The 22,555-nt window shown below is 42.9% G+C and overlaps 1 protein-coding gene across 3 annotated transcripts; it reads left to right on the forward strand.

The window, feature by feature from the left end:
- Positions 1–857: 857 nt before the first annotated feature.
- capn12 (calpain 12) lies at positions 858–16,481 on the forward strand. 3 transcript variants are annotated; one of them, XM_085370931.1, is made up of 23 exons: positions 858–1,003; positions 1,075–1,291; positions 2,127–2,196; positions 2,945–3,063; positions 7,607–7,740; positions 7,859–8,030; positions 8,102–8,185; positions 9,136–9,221; positions 9,317–9,394; positions 9,481–9,644; positions 9,735–10,003; positions 10,090–10,101; positions 10,204–10,277; positions 11,952–12,074; positions 13,005–13,041; positions 13,139–13,210; positions 13,311–13,356; positions 13,657–13,718; positions 14,025–14,093; positions 14,185–14,263; positions 14,637–14,753; positions 16,287–16,339; positions 16,420–16,481. In XM_085370931.1, the coding sequence occupies exons 1-23, from the start codon at positions 858–860 to the stop codon at positions 16,444–16,446; spliced, it is 2,310 nt and encodes a 769-aa protein (XP_085227057.1). In that variant the 3' UTR covers positions 16,447–16,481. The 3 variants fall into 3 exon arrangements, with proteins under 3 accessions (XP_085227057.1, XP_085227056.1, XP_085227058.1); XM_085370930.1 differs by having other exon boundaries at positions 10,090–10,099; positions 10,196–10,277; XM_085370932.1 differs by lacking the exons at positions 858–1,003; positions 10,090–10,101 and having other exon boundaries at positions 1,091–1,291; positions 9,735–10,027.
- Positions 16,482–22,555: the final 6,074 nt, after the last annotated feature.

Genomic DNA, 22,555 nt, shown 5'->3' on the forward strand with positions numbered 1-22,555 from the left:
ATGTTTAAGTGCAGGCTGTTGAAAGAACTATAATATTGCCTTTTATTCCCTTATGTCGCCTTTAGTTTTGTTGTTTTAAATAAAAACAGTACAGTGCACTATATAAAGCAGTGTCAAATTAAAGGAAAAGCCAACAGAAATCAATCAGCATGTGGCACCAGAGCAGCTTAGGGGCTCTCTCTTCATTCACCCTGATCTCCACAGAGGATCACTCTTCCACGGGGATGTTCTCACATTTTTTGGTATTTGATGATGAAAGCGCAGCATAAACTCTCCCGCAGGCCCAAAGGTGATCAGCTGGGTTTTCATCCTGGAAGAAGTCACTACTGCCATCACAGCTGAAATGTTTCATCATGAGAGGAAGCAGCTCAGAGCTGCTGCAGATCTTCTCACTGCGAGAGGTCAAAGATCAGGGGTTTTCTTTCAATTTGCCAATCCTCTTATATATCGCGTTTAGAGAGCTTTCAGTGAGTAAATCAGCTGTCACCATGAGTCCCGCAGTGATCTGTGGTGTGTCGTCCACTGGAGTGCACTGCCACCTAGCGCTGGCGTTGGAGAACTGACTGGGGTTTTCTCGGCATGCATGAATAACATGCTGGCAAATCCAAACGTCCTTATTAGAGGTTTAAAACGATTCCTGTTGGTGTTTTGGGTCTCACTGGAAAGAAGCTTCCTGCACGCACGCGAACATAAACGTGCTGCAGTCACAGTTCTGGATGTTTTACAAAAAGCAAACAGAAACTTTTAAAGATTTGAAGTTTCTTCATAGTTTTTAGTGAAGTTTTGTGGCACTTGCTGAGTCCCTGCACAGACCGCTTTTCGTATCCCTTTTCGCATCTGTCTGCACTCTCAGCACGATGGACAATAAACTCCAGAGATCAAAGGCGCCCCTGGCACCGTGTTATTACTCCGACTCCCGCATCGAAGGTCCCCCGGGCGCCCCGCATACCTTTCCAGGCTGGGCAGAGCCGGGGAGGCGCTCCAGCAGCCCTCGCCTGATCCGGTGGGTGTGCGCTTTTTCTTTTACTGTATTTAAGCTCTCACATTTAGCATCTGATAGCATTTTTCTGACAGCGCACCCACTGACACGATGGCGACCAACAACGAGGCTCCTCTGGGCTCCACTGAGAACCCGATCAAGTTCAAGGACCAGGACTTTGAAACTCTCCAGGCAGAGTGTCTGAAGTCCGGCGTGCTGTTCTCTGATCCAACCTTTCCAGCGGAGCAGAAGTCCATCGGAACACCGGAAGACCCGGACCCTAAAAAGGCTATTCAATGGAAGAGACCCAAGGTGCGAAAGTTTGACCACTGACATGTTGTGCATGCGCATAAAGAGCCAGCGGTTTTGCGGAGGTTTAGGTGTTCGTGGGCTTATTTAGCATGATTCAAACAAAAACTCTGGAGTTAAAGAAAGTTTCTCTGTTTTTCAGGTATGTGTTTCTAAATGTTCCCCCCACATTCTGCACATGAGCTCTCAGCAGCGCTGATGTGGGTGTAAACAGATTTAACCAGGTGTGTCACAGGTGTGGAAAAACCTTGAGAAGAAGGAGTTGAGAAAGAACGAAGTGAGGGAGAACTGGAAAAGGTTATACAAATCATCAAGAAAAGAGCCCAATGTCCATTCACATATCCTTAATCTAGTTTTATATTGACACCAAGTCACAAACTAACCAAGTACATGAACAAAGAAAAAGAGGTTTGGACTTCAAAAGTAATTTAAAAATATATATATTTTCCAGGGAAATCCTTGTAAAACAGGGCCACATAAATGATTCTGTAAAATGTCACATAACTTGGTGTTTTCAATTAAAATGTTCTTAAATGGTCAATCAGTGAAGTTATTCTATATATTGTTTGTTATTCTAAACATATCACCACCATCTTCCTCACAGAAATTAAGATTTGAGCACAAAAAACAAATATAAGAACTAGGCACCATCTGAAAAATGTCCTGTCATGGCCACAATGAGTTTATGACAGAGTCGGAAACTCTCCGGTAGAATTAGTGTAGGAAAGTCAAAGTTTAATGGCTTCTTAAAGAGGACGTGGGGATCGCAGGAGGTAAAACATTCATGGTTATAACAGCAGAGCTTGTAAATTGTGCTCTTTTTGTTCTGTTTCTGTAGGAAATCAGTAAGAATGCTGTGTTTGTCGAGGACACGACTGCAACCACTGATATCTGTCAGGGCCAACTTGGTGAGTACATCTGGAACAAGAACAATCTTTTTATCTGCCAGCTGTTTATTATCAATCCACAGGGATTGAGTGATGAAACCAGTCATGTTGAAATGTCTCAAACTGGGATTGCACAACACCCAGTTAAATGGATACAGGCGATTGAAGTAGCTGTACAACGGGGACAAACAGGCTCAGAGGGACCAAAACATCTAATGTGCAGCCAGAGGGAAAAGAGTCGTGTCTCTTTGTGGTCATCAAATCCTAAATCTGCTGGGGGTCGTTACCCCATCGAGCTGCAGCTTTATTAGCCTGCAGCATCAGCTAAAATATGCGTTTCTCAGTCTGTTTCCAATTTTGATGAATTATACGGCTGTTTTCTGCAAAACAGCAAACTCGTCCTCCACCTCTGGGATTTCTTCATTGATGATTTGTGTCGTCGGATGTGTGCGAGCATGTCACTGGCACAGATCAATTCCCCCTCCTCCTCCGCCTGCCTCTGTCTCCATGTCTACGTTTTGGGTTTCCTTTTAAGCTAAATCTCAGTCTGTGTTTTTCCATGATTTACACAGATGCTAACGGTTACTGCAACATCTGCAACACAAAACAGATGTTGGCTGCTGGAGAAGAATGTGGTTGATTACGTGTGTGATGGAGAGCTGCCAGTCTACCTAACATGAATGCGGGAGACCACCACCCTCTGAAATACTTAATAAATATAAAAAGTGATCACCTTTAAACTCGTCACACTCTTCTTCCTGTTTATCAGGTAACTGCTGGCTGCTGGCTGCCCTGTCCTGCCTGACCGCGCACCCCTCGCTCTTTATGAAGGTGGTGCCACCAAACCAAAGTCTGAGCAACCGTTACGCAGGGATCTTCCATTTCAAGGTAAGACCAGACTCTTTTTCTTACTAATGAGAAACAATGCTCACTCTTTCCCCCAAAACAGCATCTATATTATCCTCAATGCAAATTGCCCACAGACAATTCAAAGGAGGCCTATTTGCCATGCTATTACGGAAGGCTAGCTTTCTTGGTCTGTGCAATTACCATCAGTAATGCGGGACATTTTAAGGTCGATGTGGACTGTAAACCAGCGTATACTGATTTAAGGTTTGACTCTCATCATCCACTGGAGCACAAACTGGGCGTTACATCAGGAAGTTACAACACAGAGCGAACACCATCCCCACAGACACAGCAACCAGGGAAGCAGCAGGAAGAACATCATGTCAAAGAGACCCCGATTAAATTTGGTTTATTGTGGCTGAACTTTTGTGAGCGCTGTGAAAGCACCCAAAGAAGAAAGCTCACTGCTCCCTAAGCAAAAGCCTTTGGTGATGCCTTATGTGTCAGGAGCATCAGAATAGCTGAGATGCATCTTTTCAAAACACTGTGTCTCTGTGGCATTCAAACCTCAAATCCCCACGCCAAAAACGGGTCCACCCCAAGTATTAGGTCGCTCAAAACAAACAGACTAATATAATTTTTGCAATTAAATGCCAAGACGATCGCTATGAATTATATTTTGTGGAAGCCAAACAACCTCCGGCAGGGCACAGAAGAGCTGCCCCATCAGGTCAGTACTCAACAGTCTGTTTACACCTGCAGGCCAGTGGCCACTCCTTCAGTGAGGATGTGCACATAGTGGAGAGAGGAACTCTCTGTGAGTGGTATTCACAGGCGTTAAACAACGGCCATGAAAATTTGCATATTAACAACCATGAAACTAACCTCACGGGCCATTGTTAGTCAGTGCTGCTGGTTTTGGTCATTACGTGTTTGTACTGGGAACTGAAGACGTGACTCAGACTGGTGAAAAGTTTCTCTGAGTACAGGTGAATGTGGATTACTGCAGTTTTAAGTCATATTTCATACAACGTGAAGCTCATTTTGTAAGTTATGGACACTCATCGAACAGAGTATGCTTTATCTCCACTTATCTGGGGCCGGGTCATGGGGGCAGCAGCCTAAGTAGAGAAACCCAGACCTCCTTCTTCAAAGCCACCTCCTCCAGCTTGTCCGGGGGAACACCAAGGCGTTCCCAGGCCAGCTGAGAGATATAATCTCTACACCGTGCCCTGGGTTTGCCTGGGGGCCTACTCCTGGTGGGACATACCCGGAATCGCCCAGGAGGCATCCTTGTTAGATGCACAAACCACCTCAACTGGCTTCTTGCAATGTGGAGGACCAGCGGCTCTACTCTGAGCCCCACCTGATGGCTGAACTTCTCAGCCTATCTCTAAGGGAGACGCCAGCCACTCATTGGAGGAAGCACATTTGTGTGCTTGTATCTGCGATCTTGTTTTTTTGGTCACTACCCACAGCTTGTGACCATAGGTGAGGGTCGGGACGTAGACTGCAAATTGAGAGCATCGCTTTTACGCTCAGCTCTCTCTTCACCATAATGGACCAGCACGACTCCATCTACTATCTCTGGTTCCCTTCTCCCGTCACTCGTGAAAAAGACCCCGAGATACTTAAACTCCTCCACTTGTCAGGAACTTGTCCCCGACCCGAAGTTGGCCGGGGACTTTAGTATAATCATGCAGAGGTTTCTCATGTCTGTTCATAAAACAGCATGAGGGTAATCGAGCAGCTCAAAGCTGACAGGACTCAACTAATCATTAGGCAACAGTGAGTACGTCCGTTTTTGCATACAGCTTGTGTTGTTGACAGCACAGATTTGACTTAAATTTGCAGATTTGCAGGCCCAGCGCTGTATCAAGTTGCTTTATTTGAAGACACGATCACGCATTCAGCCAAATCTGGAGCCAAAAGTGTCAATTAAAGTGTTTCCCCGAGTTTTTTTTATTAAATCATTACACACAAAAACTTAGGTCATATTTCAGCATAGATGTACACAAAACACATCAGTCTGTGGCCCTCGAGCTAGTTCATCTGCTGGTTGTTCTTGCCAAAGTTTGTGGTCACATATCGTTTTGCACAACATAACACGAGACTAAAAGCTTTTTGTCTGGTCCTGCTTGAGCGCCTTTGAAGAGCCATTTATTCTGACGAATGTGAGGCCTCCACAAACATAATTATATTTAGACGCCCCTTAAATTTAAGGACAGATTGCCTGAACTAATTTATATTTTATCTGATTTGGCTCTATCCTTTGAAATGTTTTCTGTGAGTTGTCTTTTTGGTAAGCTGCTGTGCCACGGCTCTGGTATTTATTGAAGGCAGCTAAGACACGTATCAACTCATCCTGGAGTCATTTCTGCACAAAGGCCTCCCAGCTTGAGGGAAACAAACATAAACCCAAATCTTTATCAGCTCATTAGAACTGGTGATTCTTATCTGGAGAGTTCAACACTTATTCTCTGGCTCTAACTTGCTCAGATCAATAAAATACCAATTTCATAGACACGTGAATCTTGCAAAAGCAGACACATCGGGAAGTGATTGTTTTGGCTCGAAGCTCTGGACCTTTAGAGACTGCCGTGGAGAATGTGGCGTGACTGAACAAGCAGGACGGAAGGACTGGAAACTGATTCTGCTCTGTCAGAGTAATTGGAGAGCAGTTCAGACATGCAGGTAGTGACTCCCCCGGGACACCTGTACACACACACACACCAGCCATGAACGACCAGTGTAAGCCTGCTTTCAGCTACTGTTGTGTACACACCGTTAACAGTATGGTACACACCTCGAGCCATGACCAGTAACGACCTGAAGAGCTGTTGTTTTTAAATTCTCCTTTATAAACCTTTTGAAGCTTCATATCTGGACAGCTGATAAGTCCCCTGATTGTTGAAGGCATAATATTAAATTATAGCATTAATTGAGACAAGACGATCTTATCTACAGGCAACAACACACCAGTTTAAAGTGCTTTCCATTACTTAATTTAATCATCAATCATTAATTTTTCTCTGTAACTGACAAAGGTCACGTTAATCGAAACATTGTAAAAAAAAAAAAAAGTAATGTTGTGCGGGACAGTGTGCTTTCACAGAGATTATATTGTATTATTATTATATTTTTCTTCTCTCTATGAACCTGTCATTGATTCAGGTACGCTGAGTCTTCCTAAATTTGTTGCACGAGTTAATTTAGTCGTTGCAACAGTTCAGAATAATCTTACACTGGTCTTTGGTCATCTCCTTTGTGTTTAAAGCAGTCTGCTCGGCTCCCAGGGTTACTTGGACGTAAACTGACTGGTAGCTGACAAAAACTAAACTACTAACTGAAACATTTCAGTTATTCATCGATTTTCTTCAGCCTGCTAATTCAGGGTATTGTGGGGAGCAGATCTTACATGTGTGAACGGCAGGGTGGCCTCAACAGGCCACCGACATATCACAAGGCTACCACAGAGAGGCAGACAAATATTCACGCCTACAGTTTTTCACTAGTTAACCGAACGTGCACGTTTTTTGACTCTGGGAGGAAACTGGAATAACCAAGGGGACATGGACAACACCCAAATTCTGGCCAGTGGATTGAAACCCATGACCTATTTGCTGTGAGACAACAGTGCTACTAACCACTGTACCACCACACTGCTTGCATTTCAGTTACCTGAAATGCAAATTAAGATAAGACTGAAAGCTAACTGAATTACTAACCAATATGCTTAATAAGTTAAAATTTAGACAAAACAGCCACCCAGATGAGACTGATCCCCCAAAGGGATTTGGGGTGGTGTCAGGACAGGACTATTTGCAAGTTAGCCAAACAGGTAACTACACTGTGGAGACATGCTAAGACTAGCGAAAACCAAGCTAAAGCTAAACATTTTTAAAACAATAAAACCAAACTGAAACAATTTTTATTTTGTTCTGCAAACTAACTGAAATTAAACTCAGAAGAATAAAAGTCAGTTTATCTCTCATTATTAAAAAAAAAAAAGTTTCCAATATTCAGACTTTCTCTAGAAATACTCTGGGTCTAATGCGTCACCAGAAGTATCAAAGCTAACTTATCTTCTGAATATGATCACAAATTGCTTTGGAAATCTGAACTTTGCCAAGTTCTCTTTGTGAGGTTTGTTTTCTGTTGCAAAAAGGTCAAACAAAAGTGCAGAGCATGCATGTTGTTTTACACAGAGGGACGGTAAGCCTAGAGTATTTACATAGACTAGTTTTCCATCTCAGAACACTGTGTAATAAAAAATGACTCGCACATCAACATGAGAGATTACATGGAGACAGAATACGGTAGTATGGAGCCTTTCACTCAGTGAGGTCAGCCTGACACAGACAAACTGCAGTCTAAAGGTGGGGGTGTTGTGCATCGCTAATAGTTTGTTTCTACTGCCCCCAGCTGGCCAAAAGAAATCAGTTGATTCTAATGTTCAGGTTCTCATTCAGTTTTCCTCCTCATTACAGTTCCTCCTTACTCATTACATCCTCTCCTCCTCTCTTCTCACGTCTCCCTCTTCTGTCGCCGTCTCTCTCTCTCTCTCCCTCCCTCTGTGCAGTTCTGGCAGTATGGTGAGTGGGTGGAGGTGGTTGTGGATGACAGGCTGCCAGTACGCGAAGGCCGTCTGCTCTTCAGCTACTCTCGCACCCGCAATGAGTTTTGGAGCGCCCTGGTGGAAAAGGCCTATGCCAAGTCAGTTTCCACAACCAGCATATGTTTCTGGGTTGTAATGTCTGAGATCACCCACTCCTTTTCTGTCTGTGTTATGTCGCTAACAGAGATAGCCACTTTTCTCACCTCCCATATGTAGGTTAATCGGATCTTACGGGAGCCTGAAGGGAGGCAACATTTCAGAGGGGATGGAGGACTTCACTGGAGGCATCGCCCGCTCGCTGGAGATCTCTTCTCGTACCCCTCGAGTCCTCTGGAGGTCCTTGGCTGCTGCTCTGTCGCGAGGGAGCCTGCTCAGCTGCTTCATCCAGGTACACTCAGCCCCAAACTCCAGATGTTGACACTCACGCACGTGGATGTTAACCTGTGTTTGTCTTCACAGGCCAAGAGCGCCTCAGATATCGGCAAGGTGACAGGAGAGGGGCTGATAAAGGGCCATGCCTACGCCATAACTGACGCTGACAAGGTATCACGAAGATGAGTCTCATTAGTGAGCACAATTTTCACGCTATCTCACATTATATCATTTTATTCTAAGCTGATGAAATTTATTGTGACAATAAATGTAATCTCATTTATATTTCATGTCTCCTTATTGTAACTTGACTGGATTTCATCCTATCTTGGAATGTAATTGACTCATAATCCGTCGTCTAATCTTGCGTCAAATTAAAAAACAGATCAAGGTGAACGAGAGCACTCAGAGAGCGCAACTACCTCCAAGGGCTAAACAAAAACTTTAATGTTTTATGATGTTTTTATTACAACATGCTGATGCTGGCGTCACCGAGACGTCGCAGGGCGTCGTATTGAAAACATAAAAAGGTTGTTGTACAGCTCTCTCCATGTCCTTTCATACGATATGTTACTCGATATGGTTTCTTGAAATTTTTCTCAAGGTCAACTTTGATCTTGGGTGCTAACAGTGAAGGTCGAACTCAAATGCTTAGCCAACCTTGGTATTCATGTCCCTCAAGGCCTAGAATATTGCGAAGTTTGAAGACGATCCTCCAAAATTGTGGGTAATATAAATTTTTTATTGATTTTCACCTAAATTAAATCAACTCAAGCTGTTATTGGTATCTACCATCACACAAAATTTAAAAACGATATCTTGAAAACTGTGGATGCTAGACTGCTAACAAGCAGACAGACAAACAAATGGGACTGATTACAGAACAATCAACTTTATTGTAATTTAATGTCTGTCAGTCTACTATGATCTGTTCTTGTAAACAGACTAGATCTTACACAGCACTTTCATAGTCTGATCATTTTTTTCATGGAATTATACATTTTAAGACTTTTTCTCGAATCTTGATGTAAATAACAACATAGTGAAAAATTATCCTTTCAAAATAAGACTTCATGTGTGTTTTATAAGCTTCTTTTTTGTTGTTGTTGTTTAAATTTTAGTTGACAAAACCATCAGATGAGATTTTGCTGCTGAGGCTGAGAAACCCCTGGGGTTTTATCGAATATTGCGGACCCTGGAGTGACAAGTGAGTGTGCATGTTACACAAAGAGAGCACACCCACTCGCAGTTTACAGAACATCCACGGATGTCGAGTTTGTCTCTGCGTGTGCGTGACTGCAGGGGGAAAGAGTGGGAGAACGTGGACCCGACAGAGAAGGAAAGGATCGAGGTGAAATGCGTTGAAGACGGAGAGTTCTGGTAAGAAGAAGAAACATAAAACTTAAACCAGTGAATAAATCTCTTGTGGCTTTAAGAGCTCTGATGCGAGTAGCTGTCTCTGTTAGGATCAGTGCCGAGGACTTCTCCAACCTCTTTGATGTTGTGGAGCTCTGCAGCGTCAATCCAGACTCTTATGATGAAGAAAGCACACCTGCCAGCTGGGCCATCACCGAACACGAAGGCTGCTGGCTGCCGGGGAGTTCTGCTGGCGGTAGCCGCAAATATAACAGTACGGTTCAAATCTGGATCACTGTTCATTCAAGCTTTACTGGGATCCTTTCTGTTGCCAGATGTTGCTGTCTCTGCTTTTTCCCCCCAGAAACATTCTGGAAAAATCCCCAGTATACGCTGGTCCTCAAAGAGAAGGACGAGAATGAGGATGAGGACGATGACGACGACGTGGGGGACGATGGCGAGGATGGCGATGATGAAATGGAAGATCCGACTGTGACCCCAGATCCGAAGAAGAGAGCCAAGAAGCAGAAGCAGAAAGTCAAACGTTGCACGGTGCTGGTGGAGCTGCTGCAGAAAAACCGAAGGCAGAGGGATAAACCCAACTTCCTGCACATCGCCTTTCACATCTATAAGGTGCTATATTTATCCAGCTTTAACGTTTCAGCATCTTAACTCTTTTTCTTGACACACTCATGTGACTCATTCTTTGTTTTTTCCAGGTTCCTTCTGAGGTGAATATCTACCAATTATCAATAATTTATATAAAATCAAATTAACATGAGAACTATTTTCATTTCTCAGTAACTGTTTTTTTTTTTTTCACATAACTGCAGAACACTTGTCTGGACCGCAGCTTCTTTATGAAGAATCGCCCAGCGTGTCGTTCTGGGAAGTACAAAGCTCAAAGGTATAAGATGAAACTATGAAGAGACTGCATGTTGCTCTTTCAAACACAAAGAGAGCTACGCGTTCACAGGATGATCCCAACAGCTGCAGATCCTGATGCTGTGGTGAATGTTTGAGACACTTTTAGTCGTAATTTTGAGTAATACCTGAGCTAACTCTGAAGTCAATTTTTATGTAAGAGAATTTTGTCATCTTTTGCTGAGTTCTTGCTAACTTTGAACAGAAAAGAGATTTAAAAAAAACAACAACAGAAAATCAGTCAGCCAGAGCAGCTACAGTCTGTATCATATGCTCAAAACCGTTAAGGGAAGACTCGATTATTAAAGTGTAACACACAGTTAGTTAAACTTAAGGGAGATCGGTCTGTCCAGTCAGGAAACAGAAACCATTCCCTTTCACCTGCTTTGGAGCAAATGAAAATGACAGCAGATGCACTGGAGAGGCAACAGGACAACATTCAAAATTACTTTGAAGGTGATGACCATTGCTCTCTCCTCATCCCTCCTGAGTGATTTTCTCCAGGTTTGCTTTTTGCTAGTGTCTTTGTCACGACTGGTAACATGATACAGTACCTGCAGCGCATTCAGCTTGCACAGATACTCAATGATGGCACATCAAGAGTGTGGAGGAATACCAAACGATGAGGAGAGACCGACATGTCCATAGATGGGCATCAACCAGCCCCGGGACTGGTATCTGCTTGATGGTGCATTGAGGAACAGAAGCACTACCAGAATGCCTGTGCTCCAGACCAGTTCACCGGAGAGCACCACTGGTCTCGTTGCCTCTTCACATTTTGATATTTGTCATGTCCACTCCAGATTTGTGTCTCTTACCTGGACTAGTTGATCGGGACCGTCCTGGTCCTGATCCGGTCCTGATCACTCTACTACTACGAGGAATCCATCACGCTCTTTTCTGAGCTGAGTGGCTTCTGTCATATTTCAGGCCTGCTTGAAATATGAATATTCAGGCCAGAACATAGTGACTGAGTGTGGTGGTCTCTGCCAGGTGACTCTTGGAAAAACCTGAAACCTCTTGTGGTCAAACCATATCTTCATTTATGATATACTGAGGTGTCAAAACTTGTCATTAAGCCTACAATGGAGGTTGTCAAATGCCGCCTTTATCGGGCGAAAGAGTTAAAGGAGGTCTGACCCTGAAACTACACTTATGAAGTCTGTTTCTGACAGTTTGGTCAGGATGTGGGCATCCTGCTGGGGATAATTTTGTTGAGCTCCTGGTTGTCTTCACAAAAAGGAGTATATACTGGTACTGCTGCTGCCTTGATGTCGTTCTATGGTTCTTTCCAGCTCTCCTCATCTCCTCCATACTTGTGTGAGTGTGCTGGTAGAAACAGTAAATATGGATGTGCCATTCTGGAGAAGCTATGTGAAGCAGGTGCAGGTACAGTGACAGGAACGGGGGATGGTCTTGTTGTTGCCTCTCCGACAGACGCTGTGTGATTTCCAAAGCAGGTGAAATACATTCACAGTGGTTTATGCTTCCTAGAAGGGACCAACAGGGAAGTTTATCTGACTTTGTGTTTTACTGTGATGATCGAGTGGTCGATCATCACCTTAATGTTTTTGAGCAGGGTATGTGTGACATGTTTTGTGCATAGAATCGTTTAGCTTATTTGTTACAATCAGTAAACATGCTGTTTGTCCTGCAGAGGTGTGTGGAGAAAGATGCGCCTGGATCCAGGTACTTACGTCATTGTGGTATCCACCTACCGACCCAACATCCCTGGAGAGTTCTTCGTCCGCACTTTCTCCAAGATTGGAAACACTCTCGAGTAAGATGGAGGAAATTTAGCTTTCATTCCCCAAAAGATTCCAAAGCAAGGATAAAGAAAAACTTTCTGCATAGTCTGATGTCAGAAAACAGAAAAAAAAACTACCTCTGATAGCATGTGTGAATTATTACCGCTGTGTGTGCGTCTCCCTGCGTCTGCACTCGTCATAGATATTCTGTCAAATTATAAACTCACTTCCCGAGGGCTCAGCTGCACGCCTGAATCACCTGCCGCAACACTCACACTGAACAGCACAGTCATAGTCACCCACACTTCCCTGTACCTATCAGAGGCTGAATTATATGTTAAATATAAAACACTGCAAGCAGCTTATAAAACAAGCTGGCACCATACCAATACCCTGTGGAAAAAAAAGCTATTTTAGCCTGATGTAAATTAAACTGTGAAGTACTTGTAGTAATGCACTGTTTTCTTGTACACTGCCTGATGTTAGAGGTTTTGGGGAAACTTTTTATCCCATAACAAAAGGCCAGCTCAAAAAAAATAAAGTACGATTGCTGGTCATAGATTAGAGGCCTTGTGCAACCACGCTGACGCGTTCAGGTGTGTGTTTATGCAATTAAATCTGCACACGCTCAGTTTAAATGAGTCAGTTAAAAAAACTGATGAAGTTTCCTGCAGGAGTATTAACAGTAGAGACCCCGAAGTCCAGGAATACCTATATTTCTATCAGGTTACATAAGATAATAACAGGCGTGCAGGCGCTTTGCAGTCATTATGCATTGTGAGTCATTTTTTGGCTTTCGACCAAGGAGAAATTAGACTGCTGGACCTCTGATTGTTATAGTATTGCTAGTGCTACTTAAGTAGCCTAAAGTATTTTAGTGCTTTACTGCAGTTATTTTTGTGCAAATGAGTCAGCCAGATTTTTTACAAGTACAACAATCTGACATGGCCTCTGTGTTCCAGGACTCAAGACTTTGCCTGCACCTCCAGCTTCTCACAAGTGAGTTCACAGACTTCTTCGGTACACACTACAGTACTAGATGCTAACAGGTGCTAAAAGCTGTAGTATGTTTATATTTGTTTTGTTTTTCTATCAGGTGATGACCGCTCCTGTCTCCTCAAAGGATCAAGAGAGAGTGGAGATGACTTTTGACAAGCAGGCTGGCCTAGTAAGAATCATAGCACTCAAACACTTCAGGCTCACAAAGTAAAGAAAGCTTTGAAGCTTTTTAAAAAAAAAACTGTTTCTCAACTGTGTCTTGCGTGCAGGATGACAGGCTGAACGTCAAAGACATCATGAAGCTGTTCAACTCAGGTCAGAGCATCCACTGCATTACCAGAAGTCAGTTGTAGTAGTGTCTGTATTTATGTGTAATACCTACAGTGGCCACCAGATGGGAGCAAAGCAGCTCCTTCATAGGTTTGAACAGTGCAGCCACAGAGGTCGCCAGTCTAGACAGAGGCTCATACACAGTCAGATGAAGTAAATTGAACTCAGTTGAGTAATGAAAAGTGACGACACTTGTCCTCACCTTCACCTTTCCTCTGCTAGATCCAATTTAAACCCTTGTTTTCTCCCTCTCCATCAATCTGTGCCTTTCTTCCCTAATCACAGTTCTTGAGAAAGATTACCATCTGCCTTTGGAGACGTGCAGAGAGCTCATCTTTGGAGAGGATGTATCCTTTTGTCCTCAGTTTATTCTTTAACATCACTCGCATACCAGTCTTTTTGCTTGCGGTGCACTGCGATCCTTGCTGACACCGTCTGCGCTGTAGGCACGTCCTCGTGTTCTTCACGTTACAGCTGCAGCTGTTAGAAAACAGACTGACCTTTGCTGGTTTCACGCTTCCTCGGGGCAGACGCTTGCTGACTTCTGCAGCTGAGTCATTGTTTCACCCTGCTGTTCACTATCGCACTCCTTCCTTATAACTTTATCTCTCTGTCTTCTGTCCTGTTGAGATGTCCTTAAACTCTGCTGGCAGACTAAAGGGCGCTGCGCTCTCAGCCGTGAGCAAGCAGGAACCCTGCTGGCCAGTGTGCGCAATCTGCAGGTACAGCTCAGTCTGTGCGCACATGTGTGTGTCTGTGTGTGTGTGCGGATGAGAGTCATGTCAGTGTTACTGATGCTGCTCTGTTTTTCAGTCCATCTTTTCTCAGTTTGATGAGGATTCTTCTGGAAGCATGAGCCGCTTTGAACTCAGCTCAGCACTGCAGGCTGTTGGTATGCACACACACACACACACGCACACACACACACACACACACTCATTTTCATATCTTAGTGAGGACATCTAATTGACATTAGGCTTTCCCTAGTTGTTTACTCTAACCCTAGCCCCTATCCATCAAAAATGAATGCCTAACCTTTAGACTAAACCTAACCGTAACCTAATTGTAACCCTGACACTAAAACTGCATTTTGAGCCTCAAAAATGCCTTCAAACTTGTGAGGACGGGCATTTTGTCCCCATAAGTGACTGGTGGTCACCACAAGTATAGTGACATGCCAGATTTCTGTCCTCAAAAAGATGTCTAAAAATGTACACACACACACACAGTTTGGGTTTACACCTTCGCTCTTCCCTGTTTTCCAGGATTCCAGTGCGATAACAAGGTGGTTGAGCTGCTGTCTGAGCGGTTCACATCTGGAGAGCTGGACATGCCCTTCCACGGCTTTTTGTCATGTGTCACCAGGCTGCGCAAGCTTTTTGGTAACACACACAAACACACACTTGTGTGTGCATCTATCATCCATGTGCACTCTACTGTGCTATGTTAGCGCATCCATTACTGTTATTGTGCACAACTAATGCAACTCAGTGCAATCAGGCATGTAGACACGGTCAAGATGACCTGCTGAAATCCAAACTGAGCATCAGAATGGGGGAAGATTTTTGCTGGTAGTGTATTTGAGAAACCGTTCATGTACTGAGAGTTTCCAAAAAAAAAAACCACCTCTAGGGTTTACAGAGAATGGTTCAAAAAAGGGAAAATATCCAGTGAGCAGCAGTTCCCTGCATGAAAATACCTTGTTGATATAAGAGGTAAGATGAAAATGGACAGATCGCTTCAAAATGACAGGACAGTAACTTAAATAACCACTTGTTACCACACTGAGAGCCCCTCTGTAAACTAAGGCTACAATTCTCACAGGCTCAACAAGGCTAGACAGAAGTTTGGAAAAATGTTGCCTGGCCTAATGCATCTTGATTTCTGCTGCAACATTAAGATAGTATGGTCACAGTTTGGAGTAAACGTCATGAAAGTATGGATCCATCCTGCATTGTACATCTATTCCTTATTGGTTCTCAGAGAAATTTAGAATTCAGCTTAAAACCCTGTCATTAACATATGTAGCCTACATGGACAGGCTTATATATCAGAGCCACTGAGCCACGTTCTTCAATCGCGATCACACTTTTTAGGCTGTTGGCTTTCACCCATTATTTTTGGCCTATTGCTCCACTGCCTAATCCCACAAATCCAGGTGTGAAAACGGGTGTGGGTAACAATCAGCCAAGGTTTCGGGTGAACCCGCTGGGAGACCTTGCTCCACCTTACTACATGACTAACTCAGAACAAATGCTCCGAGATTTGAGTGGGCGTTAAGGCGTCTGGGAAGGGATGTAAAAACTCTATTACAAATGGCAGACAGTTGGTGTTGTAAGCCACCCCCTCACTTCAAAGAGGGTCGTTCACTCCTCTTTCTACTGATGGTTGCTTTTAGAAGGATAACACATCATGTCATAAAGCTCAAATCATAGAGCGCCTTTGGGATGCGATGGCCCAGGAGATTCACATCATGTATGTGCAGCCGACAAATAGCACCTTGTTGAGTTCGGGCCATAAAAAAATTAAAGGGGTTGTCAAGGAAGTAGAGGTCCAACGTGGTAAAAGTAAAGTGTACCTGATGAAGTGTCCAGTAAAATTAGAATATCTTCTTTTTTATTTATATATCAAGTGATGGTTCAATTAAGAAAATCCCAGTTAACTTACAGTGTACCTCCGCATGGCAATCATGCTTGTATAATGAAATAAGAGAGATTTTTAATAAATAGAAAAATTAATGAATTAGTTAAAAACAAAAAGAACAAACAAGATATCAGCTATCGTGCCAGATGCCCTGATGTAAGTACTTGGTCTCAACTTGGCCACCTCAGTGAAAACCATCTGGCTCTGATGAGTCGAGTGTTGAGCCTCTGCAAATATATCACATGCGGTCATCTCCTCCCCTTTTCCCCCAGCTCTGTATGAGTCTGAGACCAGCCAGGAGGTGAAAGACAGAGGGATCAACTCTGTGAGTATCAAACATGCTCAGTTATGCACTGACCCCGGACCTGAACAGGCTTTTCATTTTCTGCTCGTGTCAATCCGCAGTGGCTGCTTCAGTTTCTGACAGTGTGACGGCGTTTCATGAAAAGCTGTTCCACACGGACCCCGATGAGCTACCGGAGAAATATGAGAGAAGCTGCTCTCGCTTGCTGTGCTGTTGTATTCTTGCATTCTTGCTTAACTGAGTAGTCCTACAATTTGTAATCAAATCCAGTTATGTTACTCCACATGTAATAAAAGCAGTTTTAGAACCGATATGTCCTCCGTGCTTTTGTCTTTTGCGTCAAACAGCGACAAAAAATGTTTTAAAAAGCTCTCACTTCCCTCTTTCAGAACATAAAAGTGTCAAAATGATTTTGAAATGGCAAAAGAAAATATGTTTCTAATTCTTACAATTGAATTAAATGGTACAGATGACTTCAATTACCCACATGGTGAAAAGAAAAACACACTTCAACCCCAACACCTTACTCATCCACTCACACACAAGCGTACCCTGAGATATATGCACTTATTAACACACACACACATTCAGAGCGAGTACTGCCTGCCCCACCGAGGGTGTGAGGGTGATGTCTCAGCTACACGCACCATCTCTATTCTTATCACACTGACGCCACGTACAGCGTCAACACACATTCGCCCCCTCCTCCACTACGTTCCCTTACTCCCTCCATCCATCCCTCACCCTTTCTCCACCCTCCTGTTCTCTCTAGTAAGTGTCTGAGTCTCACAATCTGCATCCTCCTCCTCCTGCTGGTACATGCTGGCTGCTCTCACTCTCTCTCTCTCAAACACACACACAGGTGCGCACACACTCATGCGCATGCAAGCGAGCAAATGTCCTTTCTACACATGCTGCTATTAATAGCCCCTTTACTCACACACCACCTCCTGTTCATCCTTAGGTGAGTACACACAGGTTGCCCTCGGCAACCGTCCATTTACATTGTGATAGAGAGAGGAGGCGACAAAAGCAAGGGAGAGGAGAGAGGCAGACAGGAAGGACCCATAGAGAGTGGTTCTTACGATTGCTCTCTGTGTACGGCCTCTTCTTCACCAACACCTACTTTATATAGTTATTTATTTATTTTCCTGCTTTCAAACCGTGTGGCTTCCTCTTATCTGAGTGTTTTTATCCTGGAGAGGGTTTATAAAACAAGCAACAAGAAACAAAACTGAGAGCGTGCAGCCAGGTTTGCAGCTTCTGGAGCCTGCAGTGAGGCACAATGGTGCAAAACGACATTGTGCTAACAGAAAGACGATGTGTCATGCTGATGTTTCGCAGAAAAGTGAGAGAAAAACTTCATTTAGTTTGTAAAGAATGAATCAGGCAGAAGCTGATGGTTACTGAGTCCTTCAGCAGCACTGCATGTACCTGGGAATGGTTATTTTTTTTGAGGTTTGGATTCTTATTTTCTATTATTTGCGTTTACTGTTTTGCGTATGAAAGCTTTGGCTTCCTGCTTTCAGATTATTCTTCATGTGATTAATTCATTTTTATTATATCATATTGGTTTCCATCTTTGGTTATTCGTACCACCTCAATTTTTCTTTGTATCGTCTTATATTTGAGTTTTCGTGTCCATTTTGTTTCCTGTTAAACTTTGATAGTTTTCTCTGGTGTCTTGTTGCAGTTTTGACTTCCTGTGTGTCTGACTGCCTTGATTGTTTTCACCTGTTCTTAGTCACTTTCCCCTCTTGTGATTAATCCCAACTCCGTCCCCGGCAGTCTCTGTCTTAGCGTCTGTCTGGCTCCCCTCGTGTGCTGTTAGATTTTCAGATTTTGCCTTCAGCCGAGTAAAAGTCTTGCTTCCTGTTATTTTGTCTGCCTGAGTCCTGCATTCGGGTCCTCCTCACTTCACACTTCATGACAAATTTCCTCTTAACTCTCATCCAGGATTTGTGATATTTACTAAAGGACCACTTTACTCTCATATTGAACTGAGCCTCAATAAAGTCTAGGGTCGCAGACCTCTTCCTTTCTTTGTGTAACAGGTGGAGGAGCACACCTGTAGGCACTCGGTTAATTGTTTAAAAGGCTTAGTTAGCTAATATTAGCTGTTGTGTACAGCCGATAAGCATATACTTTTAGGTGTGGTTTGGGGCTAAACGTTTCTCTTTTAAAGATTTGATCACTGTGTATTTCCTATCAGTTTAACTGAATCAAATGAATTTACCTCCGTGAACTTTGAGCCAGCTGATAACACAGGGATCATGAATGTGTGCACCAAAGTTCACGATAATGAAATATCTGAGCCATTTTACTCAAAACTGCAAATGTGAATTTCATGGTGGTGTGAGAAGAAAAGTCAGGAGGCTACACACAAGTGATGGGGATCCATTATCTGGGGACCATGATTTGTTTTTACTGATTAAAGTTTATTACATTTATTGCTTCAGTTCATAATTAGAAGACAGCAGATAAAATTAGAAAGAATAGAGAAAAAATAATTCATAAAATAGTAAATAATTTAAGTAAAATAACTAAAAATACATGTTATATCCAGATATATTCGTCAGTGGAAAAACAGTCATCATATCTTTATATGGCAATTCTTCCCCAGATATCCGATCCCACATTTTCAGCATGTCGACATCCTGTTCAGTGTAGCCTTAAAAAAAATCTGAGGAAACCCGGCAAGCGGAGCACAGAAGAAGTCTCGGACCTATAAAACTATATTCATGAGATGAATAGTAACCGAAGGTCACGTCTTTAAGCGCTAGAGGGGAAAAACCAAGCAAAGACCTGACCCAGGACCACTTTCTGATAACTGAAGCCTCATCAGAAATGGTCTCAGTGGAAGGGTGGCTGTCAAAGAAACTATTCTTAAGACAGGAAAACGGGGAGAAAAGGTCGAAGTATGCCACATTATACAAGAATTGGACGGAAAATCAGTGGCAGCGGGTTTGATGGAGTGATTTTTGGTTCATGTTGCCATCAGTATATACTGAGAAGGTCAAGAGAGAGGTACAACAGTCAGAGCACACAGCCATGTCTAAAACACGGTGGAGACTGTGTCATGGTTTGGAGCTGCATTTAAGATAGTGCTGTTAAAGATCTCAACAAAACTGATGGAATTATAAACACAGAAAATTATGGTCATATTTTGAACCACCATGCAGTAACATGTGGAAAGCATCTGATGGGCAATCCCTTCATTTTTCAGCTTGACAATGAACCCAAACACACAGGCCAAGGTAGTAAAAGCAGACCTGGATAGAAGAACACAGAATGAAACACTATCAGTCATGGATTGGCCTCCCCAGAGCCCCGACCTCGATATTATTGTAGCATTGTGGGATCATCTTGACAGAGAACAGAGCAAAAAGAAAAAAGCCAATATCCAAAGAGGAGCTTTGAAAGTCTGGAGAACTATTCCTGAAGACTACTTAAAGAATTTACAGGAAAGCCTGCCTAAGAGAGTTCACTTATATACTGTATTAGCACGTTGGTTTACATGTTTTAATGAATCGCTGCACCTATTTTCCATTTTCCAAAACAAACTACAAAGAAATGAGGGCTGGCTCAAGACTTTTGCACAGCACTACAAGTACATTTCTGTTCATTCTTCAATAATTACAGCTTTACAGACATTTTTATTTCCCTGAGACACCCACGAGGCAGAACTGAGATAACCGTTAAAACTTTAACAAATCCCCAAAGGCCTTAAAAAGGTAATGAGCACTAACCTTTTTAGAAGTTATTCTGATTGATTTGGTATCTCTAATGATCCTTGTAAATATTGTGGCACCACAGCCCACACTTCCCGAGAAGAGCAGCAGCTCAGGCGGGAGCCTTCATATCAAGATAAAGAGAAACAGTTTGCGGCTGATCTGCCAGGATAAAACCGTAAACTGTGTCCTCTTCCTCGTATAAAGTCTGTATTTTCTCTGTTGATTCTTCTCTCTCGACAGCAGCTGTGCTCATCCTTCCACCTGCTCTCCTCCCCTCTTTTCTTCACGCCATCCTCCCTCCTCTCCCCCCTCAGCTGTCCTGTGGGATGTGATGATGCTCTGACAGGCTTGGCGTCTGTTCTTGGAGGTGCTGGTATTTTTGTGCCACAACGACGGGGGCTGGTACAAGAATAGTGCCGAAGTTGTAGTGTATAGTGTGGGGGTGGGGATCTGGGGAGAGCAGGGATGCTTTGAGAACTGTGAGATTTTTAAGCCATTGTATAGACAGGAGGGAGACCAGGGAGGCTTGCGTAAGTTGGCTCACTGGGTGCAAATTTAGACTGGGTTTGCTCACGCATAAATCTGATGAGCAGTACTATCTCAGTCGTCAGAGCTGCGGTATTTTAAGACGCGAGTGTATGCTGGCACGGAACGTGGGGCATATTTATTGTGTGTTTATTTACAAGTCGTGAAGAGTGACAGCTGATAATTTGAGAGGCAAAGATCAGGATTTGCATCTACATTATGCACCTCTCCCCTTTCCGTTCCTCTTCCTGTTGTTGCTATTTATTTTCTAAATGGCAAACTGCTATAGATGGTTGTCCAGGTGTTTCACAGTCACTGACTCTGGCACAGAAATAATGAGGTGATGTAACATCTCACTCAGACTCCCTTTCTATTGCGCCTTCACTTCAGACAGCAAGATTAGAGCTTTCAGATGAATTTATGGATTTTTAGCTTTTCTATTTTTCACTTTTTTTATTACTTCCATGTGTAGGTGTCTGTTTGGGCAGTAAAGTTTAAATTCTCTGCTTCACAGTGTTTAGAAAAGTCTTTTTTATGTGAGGTAACTTAAGGTCGGAGAGTGCTGCAGCAGAAAGGGATTTATAGCAGGAAAAGGTTAATTTTGTGCAAAGAAACTGGAATCCAGCTGTTTTAATAAGACCAGTATTATGCGAACTGGGTGATTTCCTTAGAATGTAGTCAGTTTATTTAAATTAGTTGCCCTTTAGTCGTTAAGAGGTTAATGAAACACTTTGAATTGCACTGTTACGGAGAATAAAAAGTCAGCACCAAATCCAGCAGCTGAGTGTTGTTGAAATAATATCAAATACCTGACAACCACTTCTCATGCTATTATTTGCATGCAGGATATTGCTTTCTCTTTTTCACCTGCAGCCAATAAACTTTTTGTATAACAAACATTTTGATTTTGCACATGAGTGAACAAACAGGCTCAGTTCAGGGTCCCAAAATATGCCATGACAGGATAGCGACCATTCAGTTCAGGGTCCCGGTGCGGGGGGTGGAGCCTATCTCAGTGGTCACAGGGCAAGAGCCAGCTCCCTACAGCCAGTTTAAAATCCCCAATTAACCAAACAATTACCATTTCAATGGGTGGAAGACCACATACAAGGGCCCCAGCCATCCTGCAGCTTTGAATCAGAAACTTACTGAAGCAGTATGTGCCTTTGCTTTCAGTGTTGTGAAATGAGAATAAATCTAAAAAAAAAAAGGTCTTTTTCTGCCTCATTCATGAAAATTAAAAACTTCAAACTGGATTAAGAAGATCCTCATGTGAGGATCTGTCAAAATCTGATGATGTGAGTACATTTCTATACTTTTTTTTTACTCTGAAGACTGTGTTTTTCATTAGGTTGCTAGGAAGGTTCAGTTAGATTTTTCCATATTACAAAGTGGAGGTGAAAGAGTTTAAAATAGGTGGGGTTTAAAACAGGGTGTTTCTCAAGCTAAGTACACAAAGCTTAGACTCTCATTGTTTCTAGTTCATACTTTCTAGTTCATAGTCCGGTTCGACTGCAGAATGCAGGCTCTCGAGGACGCAAGCCTGCAGCACAATCATTCATTCAAATCAATACTCTGCTCAGCATTTTTAATTAGTTTATCATTGTAATTAATATTTAGAATAAAATTACCCTATACACTAATTATTTAAAGTGAAAGTGTAAAAATTTTCATGGCTAGATGTCAGTAGATTGACGATTACAGTCACCCGAGGTCCCTTTTCTTACCCCTCCCAATTCAAGTGTATAATCATAGCTAATAGATGCATTGCATTTGCAGCTTCATCCACTCTTGTGGGGTCATCTTGAGCTGAAGGTGACATAAAGACAAACATGTTTCAGTCAGCCATAACGGATCAGAAACCATTAAATTTAGATTTAATGGTCACATTAAATGTCAATGCTGAGTGAAAAGCGTTAACATCTATTTAATCTGTATGAGACTACAAAACTTTGTGAAAAGAGCCTGATATGGGTCA

This window comes from Diplotaxodon limnothrissa, linkage group LG14 (assembly GCF_057381915.1).
Source record: "Diplotaxodon limnothrissa isolate DT_005_m linkage group LG14, D_limnothrissa_male_GT1.1, whole genome shotgun sequence".
Taxonomy (NCBI): Eukaryota; Metazoa; Chordata; class Actinopteri; order Cichliformes; family Cichlidae; genus Diplotaxodon; species Diplotaxodon limnothrissa.

Coding starts and splice junctions, on each gene's coding strand:
- capn12 (XM_085370930.1), top strand. CDS start 858: ATGGACAATAAACTCCAGAGATCAAAGGCGCCCCTGGCACCGTGTTAT. Junction 2,197..2,944: donor TATCTGTCAGGGCCAACTTG/GTGAGTACATCT, acceptor CCTGTTTATCAG/GTAACTGCTGGCTGCTGGCT. Junction 13,042..13,138: donor GCACCTCCAGCTTCTCACAA/GTGAGTTCACAG, acceptor TTTTTCTATCAG/GTGATGACCGCTCCTGTCTC.